Here is an 8420-nt window from a genome sequence, read left to right on the forward strand (position 1 = left end):
AATCTGAGAAATCAAGAAATTGATCCCATTTATAATTGCACCAAGAACCATAAAATACCTAGGAATAAATCTAACTAAAGAGGGAAAAGATCTGTATGCTGAAAACTATAGAAACCTTATGAAAGAAATTGAAGAAGACACAAAGAAATGGAAAAACATTCCATGCTCATGGATTGGAAGAACAAATATTGTTAAAATGTCAATACTACCCAAAGCAATCTGCACATTCCATGCAATCCCAATCAAAATTGCACGGGTACTCTTCTCAAAGCTAGAACAATAAGTCCTAAAATTTATCAAACCACAAAAGACACTGAATAGACAAAGTAGAGTTGAAAAAGAAAACCAAAGCAGGAGGCATCACAATCTTGGACTTTAGCCTCTACTACAAAGCTGTGATCAACAAGATAGTATGGTATTGGCACAGAAACGGACATACAGATCAACGGAATAGAATAGAGAACCCATTTTGGACCCACAAATGTATGGCCAAATAATATTTGACAAAGCAGGAAAAAGTATCCAATGGAAAAAAGTCTCTTAATAAATGGTGCTGGGAGAACTGGACAGCAACATGCAGTAGAATGAAACTGAACCACTTTCTTATACCATACACAAAAATAAGGTCAAAATGGATAAAAGACCTAAATGTGAGACAGGAAACCATCAAAACCCAAGAGGAGAAAACTGGCAACAACCTTTTTGACCTCAGCTGCAGCAATTTCTTGCTTGGCATGTCTCTGAAGGCAAGGGAATTAAAAGCAAAAATGAACTATTGGGACCTCATCAAGATAAAATGCTTCTGCACTGCAAAACTAAAAGGCAACCGATGGCATGGGAGAAGATATTTGCAAATGACATATCAGATAAAGAGTTAGTATCCAAAATCTATAAAGAACTTCCCAAACTCAACACCTGAAAAACAAATAATCCAGTGAAGATATGGGCAGAAGACATGAATACACATATTTCCAAAGAAGACATCCAGATGGCAAACGGACACACGAAAAGATGCTCAACATTACCCACCATCAAAACAAATACAAATCAAAAGGAAAATAAAATCAAAACCACATTGAGATACTACCTCACACTAGTCAGAGTGGCGAAAATTAACAACTCAGGAAACAAGAGATGCTGGTGAGAATGTGGAAAAACAGGACCCTCTTGCACTAATGTTGGGAATGCAAACAGTGCAGCCACTCTGGAAAACAGTGTGGAGATTCCTCAAAAAATTAAACATAGAACTACCCTATTACCCAGCAATATCACTACTAGGAATTTATCCAAAGGATACAAGAGTGCTGATTCATAGGGGCACATGGACCCCAAAGTTTATAGCAGTGATTTCAACACTAGCCAAGTTACAGAAAGAGTCCAAATGTCCAACAATTGATGAAAGGGTAAAAAAGATGTGGTATATATATAATGGAATACTACCTGCAATGAGAAAGAATGAAATCTTGCCATTTGCAACAATGTGGATGGAACTGGGGGGTATTACGCTAAGTGAAGTAAGTCAGAGAAAGACAGATATCATGTTTTCACTCACGTGTGGAACTTGAGAAACTTAACAGAAGACCATGGGGGAAGAGAAGGGGAAAAAGTTTCAAACAGAGAGGGAGGCAAACCATAAGAGACTCTTAAATACAGACAACAAAATGAGGGTTAATGGTGGGGGGTGGAGAAGAAATTGGGTGATGGGCATTGAGGTGGACACTTGTTTGGATGCGCACTGGGTGTTGTATGTATGCAATCAATCCCGGGAATCTACCCCCGAAGCCAAGAGCACCTTGTATACACCGTATATTAGCCAACTTGACAACAAATTATATAAACAAACAAACAAGCATAAAAAAGTGAGATTATCCTAGGTGATCCCAATCTAATCAGAGGGGCCCTAAAAGTGACTGGACCTTTCCTGAAGGGAGACAACATGTAAATTCAATCAACATGAGAGAGATTGGAAATGTGAGAGAAACAATACAGGTAGCCATGTCCCAAGGACCTGTAATTAGCCTCTAGAAGCTGAGAGCTGTGCCTGGCCAGCAGCCAACAAGAAAACAGGAAACTCTTACTTAAAAATAAAAATCTTAAATTAAAAAATGGGGCACCTGACTGCCTCAGTTGGTAGAGCATGTGACTCTTGATCTTGGGATTGTAAATTTGATCCCACATTGGGTGTAGAGATTACTTAAACATAAAAATCTTAAAACAAAAACAAAAACAGGGACTTCAGGCATGCAGTCATAAAGAGCTATATTCTGCCAACAGGCGGAGAGACTTGGAAATGGCCTTAGTTGAGTCTCCAGATGAGGATATATTCAGCTGACACCTTGATTTCAACCTACTGAGAACCCAACCATACTATGCTAGATTCCTGATTCACAGAAAATCGGTAATACATTTGTGTTTTTTAAAGCTACTCAATTGTGGTAGCTTCTCACACATCCATAGAAAACTAATACAATCTATTTAATCTGTTTCATGGAACCTACAGTTTCCTAGAAAATAGGAAGAGAAGAAGAGCAGATAAATAATATCTTTTTTTTTTTTTTAAGAAGGCTCTCTATCAGTATGAGATTGGGGTTGAACATGGCATGGAAATGGGATCTTTTATGTCAGAAGAGATTGGTAGTGGTTGGCTACTGAAGACCAAGTAACAGACCTGAGATTAGTGTGGTAGTAGCAGAGATTGAGCAAAGAGGACCTATTAAGAGACATTATGAGGCAATATTGAGGGACCAGAACAATATGATATGACAGGAGATATTAAAAGAAAAGATGAGCATCCATATGAGGCCAGTCATAGTCTACAATATTGGATATTCCCTTAAATCTAAGTCACACTGAGGCATCGGCTTCCAGCTTTAGCAAGAGGAAAATTGGGACACTGATCACTTAACATATCACCAACTTTTGTTACATTATTTGTGCCACACTCAAATTTAATATTATCACCATTATTCTATATTTTTATTCAATGTTAAGAATTAACACATGTTAAGGCATAAATATGAGTTACAAAGCCTGAGAACTTCTCTAAGTAATTTAAATATACTGCTATATTATTGCTAGACTCCAATGATGCCCAACTAGCTAAATGACCCTTTTGAATTGTTAACACAACTTTTGGAATCAACTTTCTCTATACTCATATCACAGATTATCAGTTTTGAATTTGTGATTTATTTAATCTCTTGATCCACTAGATTATGCATTCAAGCAATTAAAAAAAGATTTACATACACTGTGTATAATATTATTTGTCTTATAAGTGAGATTCTCTTTCCCAGATCCTGACATGTGAAAGTCAATTTAGCTACCTAAAAGTTGTGGCATAGAGTTTTTCTCTGAAATATTTATAAATGGTACATTTTGTCTTCTGGCATTTAGTGTTACAGAGATAGCTGAGGTCAGGTTGATTTTAGTTCTTACTACAAAAAGTATGACATTTCATTTTGCTTTGCCTTTACTGTTTTGACTTTTTTTTTTTACTAAATGAGAGAAAAATATTTTTATCATTTATATTCATTTGCCTGTTTTTAAATTTTTGTTGCTGTTGTTGAGTTTATGATTTGTGTTGATGTTTCCCATAACATGGTACTTTCAATGGATATATTTGAGACTGTTTCAGCTCTGCAAAGTTGTCTTCATTTGTCTTTCTTATTCTCATTCCAATCATTATGTCAGCTAATTTTGATGTTTTCCTCTATTTCCTTTTTATTTTTTGAGAGATTTATTACAGGATTTTTCTCAAAATCTGACTTGATTTTCCTTGATACCAATTCTGTTTCTCATTGGATGGCACAAAATGTTTTATATTCCATTTTTTTAGATGACTTAAATTTTGTTTCCTTTACATATTTACTTATTATTTCTGTTTCCACAGAAACTTGCTATATGTTCCAGTTTCTCAGTTGTAATGTTTCCTATTATTCTTTTGACACTTTTCTTCTGATTCCTGCAATAAATTGTTTATGAGATCTGTTCATTCTTTAAATACCAAAGCAATATTGCCTTCCACTTTATCTGTTGAATTTTTTTTAATTGGGTGCCTACAAATACGGAAAGTGGTTATAATAAAAAAGAAAAAAAAATGTTCCAGGAAAAGTGACATCAGTAAAAAACATTAAAGAAATTCTTGGGGCTCCTGGGTGGCGCAGTCGGTTAAGCGTCCGACTTCAGCCAGGTCACGATCTCGCGGTCTGTGAGTTCGAGCCCCTCGTCAGGCTCTGGGCTGATGGCTCAGAGCCTGGAGCCTGTTTCCGATTCTGTGTCTCCCTCTCTTCTGACCCTCCCCCGTTCATGCTCTGTCTCTCTCTGTCCCAAAAATAAATAAACGTTGAAAAAAAAAATTTAAAAAAAAAAAAAAAGAAACTCTTTGGAGATATTTCATGACACTGAAAATGCAAAGGATAAAATGTTGGGAGCTGACCCAAACTTAGAAAGGAGTATGACAATTTGCCAAGATGTAGAAAATTCTCACTCTGTACTGTAAGTTATATGATGAAATGAAAAGGCCAGCATTATTAAAAAAGAACTTTTGATTTTTTTCAAAGAAATAAAACATTTCAATTTTCAATATTTCTAATGTTTTAATTACAGTATACCAAGTATTAGTTTCACTATTTTTTCACTTCCCTGTACATTTATAACTGCCAGTAAATTTTAATTTTTGACAAGGTTTTAAAAGTCACAGAACAATTGTAACTTTTCCCATTGATTATTAAGATTGCTTTGTGCAATTTCAGTTTGTATCGTTATTATTGCTGTCCTATATTACCCCACAAAGTGAAGACTTTCTGTATTAGGTCTGTATAATCATATTTATACAAAGTCTATATGCTATCATCTATAGTCACTCATTCTATTGATTTTTGAGGATGGGGAAAAGATTGACAAGAAAAGAACAATAATTATTTTTAAATAAGAAAGTAATTTCTCATTGAATTAGTGCTTCCTATGATTTTTGAATTTCTAAAATAAATAAGTAAATATAAACATTATCCTATTTATACTTTAAATCATATGTGTTGTTGGAGAGGGGGTATTGTTCTTTAGCTGACATAGATGTTTATTGAGTTGATTTATCAACATTATGTTAGAAGAGATATGAAATAAATATTCATGCTACCTAGCATCATAGTCCTAAAAATGATGCTGTTATTTGCATATGCACCAGTGAGGCTCATAACCTGGGAAGCTTCCCTCAGAGCCTTTACGTGACAGTAGGATACAGTACTCTTCAGTCTCTGCCACCAATAATTCAATCTGATTTCTTTCCTTCAGGAGCAACTGTCATCTAGGAAATTTGTTTAAATAACAGCAACAGCATAGATTGTCATTTATTTTATTATTCTATTCCTGTTCTAGCTAGATAAGAGCAGAAAGATAATTAATTCAGTGATGAGTTACAGGTAAAATGCCATTTCAGCTATTATGAAATAAATGGAGGATTACAGTAGAGAGACATGGTGGCATACCTGTGAGGGACAATGCTTTCACTTCTTTTCAGGCTCTTTCTGTCCTCAATGATAAATATTCATCATTTAGCACTGCAGTCTAGGCAATTGTATGTTAGATGGATAGATAGATAAATACATAGATAGATGTTGCACAGATTTATATTAGAACAAAAGTATTTCAAAATTTTAAACTACTTTTTTATCACATTTTTAAATAATTCAGATGGACATAGTTATCTTTTAAGTATAAAAATATTCATCATTGGATGGTAAATGCTATTACATCATAATTAAAAAAAAATTTAAGTTTATTTACTTTTGAGAGAGAGAGAGAGAGAGTGAGTGGGAGAGAGAGAGAGAGAGGGAGACACAGAATCCAAAGCAGGCTCCAGTCTCTGAGCCATCAATACACAGCCTGATGCAGGGCTTGAACCCACAAACTGCAAGATCATGACCTGATCTGAAGTCAGATGCTTAACCAACTGAGCCATGCAGGTGTACCTAAAATGTTTATTTATTTATTTTTGAGAAAGAGAGAGAAATAGCACAAGTAGGGGAGGAACAGAGAGAAAGAGGGAGACACAGAATCTGAAGCAGTCAAGCTGTCAGCTCAGATCCCAATGCGGGGCTCGATCCCACAAACCATGAGATCATGACCTGAGCTGAAGTTGAATACTTAACCGACTGAGCCACCCAGGTGCCCCTAAAACACATTTTCATAATCTAATCTATCCTACTGATACTCACAAGAATTATGAGCATCTGGTAAATATTTTTAATATTATAAAATGTTAAAACTTGAAAGTAGCATGCTTATGTTATAAACGACAGAAATGTAGCTAAATGCCAAAAGAAGGCAAACTAAATGACCCACAAGAGATAAAAAATTCATATTAGGATATTGTTTTGATATGTATGACAAAATATTCACATAAACGGGTGTGTTATCTTTAATCAAAGTCCATAATCCTGCTTTCCCCATCTTTATTAACATCACACATCTGAAGTCTATATTCTTAAAGTATTGTGAAGGTTGGAGAAGGTAATGGATCAGGTCCTGTTTACATTTTCCTTATATTTTCCTAACATTATACAAATAAGGAATGATTGTGATCATTTTCTTATTTTACATGAATATTTTTTAAAAATACACTTTTGTTTATAGCATAAAGAGTTCAGGAATTTCTCTTCATTACTTTCTCCCTTCTATAAATATAATTGAGTGTCTACTGTATGCCAGGGTCTGTACTATGCAATTATATCAAATAAGATTTCACTCCTTCCCTAAAGGAGATTACAACCTAAAAAAAAAAGAAAAAAAATCATTCAGGGTTCTGATAGAGTCTGACAGAAGAAGGAGTAAAAATGAGACTACTGGATGTTCAGGAAAACTTCTGAAAAAAAAGAATATACTTGACCTGTGTATTGGAAGATAAATAATAATTAGCAAGTAAATAAGAAAAAGGGTATATATGTATGTCAAGAGAACATGAACCTGAAAGTTCAGTATGTAAAATAAATAGAGATATAAAACATATATAGTACTTATTCAGTGGTCTATTCTTGTAAAGATGTTGGAAAGAAAAATAAGATACTGCTTCCTTTCTCATAAAGTTTATAAACTAATAAAGGAAAGAAAATCAGATATACGTGCAGTTGTAATGCAAGGTAGAATGTGCCACAAACAAAATACCAAAAATATTCTGAAGTTCAGCAATGGGAGAAAACATGTCTGGTTCTAGGGATAATGAAATATGTGGCCTTGAAATAGTAGTTAAAGAATAGGTAGGACTTCTGTAGATCTATTTTTGAGGGATAATTCAGTCATGAGTAACAAAAATAGTCATGGAAAACACTGAATATCCTGGGAAAACTGACCAATTTGATTGAAGAGACTCAGTTTGCTTTAAAGACAAGTAGTAAGAATCAAAGAAAGAGAAAAAGTGACTTTGATTGGAATGTTAAGGAAAACAACATATGTTTATACAGTTACTTTTATAGTAAGTAATAAGGAAGAATTTTAAATGCTTAAACAGCTCACCTGATTATATTCTGTTATGACATTAAGGTAGAATATGTAAATGGTTTTATGCATGTAAATACACAAATACACACCAACACAAACATCTTAACAATAGATTATATTGTGTACCCTATTTTTAATCTATCTTTTAATGTAATATAATTGTGGATGTTTTCCATACCACTAATGATTTTATACTAATGATTTAAAATAAAAATGACTGTTAAAGGAATAAGGGACATTTTATATATATACACACACACACACACACACACACAGACATATATATGCAAATATAGATCTAGATTTACATTTAGGTTGTTTTGTATAATTATATTATTTTACGAGTTATTATTATTTTTTAAATTAATTAATTTATTTTGAGTTTATTTATATTTGAGAAAGAGAGAGAGAGAGAGAAGAAGCAGGGGAAGGGCAGAGAGAGAGAGAGAGAGGGAAACATAGAATCCGAAGCAGGCTCCAGGCTCTGAGCTATCAGTACACAGCCCAACACAGGGCTTGAACCTACTAATCGTGAGATTGTGACCTGAGCTGAAGTCAGACACTTAACCAACTGAGCAACTAAGGCACCCAATTTTATGAAATTAAAAAAATATATATAATAATTCTTGTGAATAAACCTGAGCAAGTCTTGTCATGAAAATTTCCAGATATTCCCCACATATATTTCCTAGAAGATTACTGTATTGATAGGTGTAAACATTTTAAGAATGAAGTTCTTTGTCCTTATTTGTAGTCAAGACAAAGTAATTTGTATCTGGCTATAAGAATAGACAAAATATATAAAGAATATATAATATATAATATAATATAATATAATATAATATAATATAATATAATATAATATAATATAATATAATATTATATATATATATATATATATATATATATATATATATATATATATA

At 33.5% G+C, this 8420-nt stretch overlaps 1 protein-coding gene across 1 annotated transcript in view; it reads left to right on the plus strand.

Annotated features, from left to right (window-relative positions):
• The window catches only part of LOC121030068 (ribosomal protein L18-like), a 109291-nt gene that overhangs the window by 4529 nt on the left and 96342 nt on the right, over positions 1-8420 (plus strand). Inside the window, 1 exon segment of the mRNA XM_040474613.1 lies at positions 2562-2659. Within this exon segment, the coding sequence (XP_040330547.1) occupies positions 2562-2659 (98 nt within the window).

This window comes from Herpailurus yagouaroundi, unplaced genomic scaffold (genome assembly GCF_014898765.1).
Source record: "Herpailurus yagouaroundi ecotype Mexico unplaced genomic scaffold, PumYag 139, whole genome shotgun sequence".
NCBI classification, from domain to species: domain Eukaryota; kingdom Metazoa; phylum Chordata; class Mammalia; order Carnivora; family Felidae; genus Herpailurus; species Herpailurus yagouaroundi.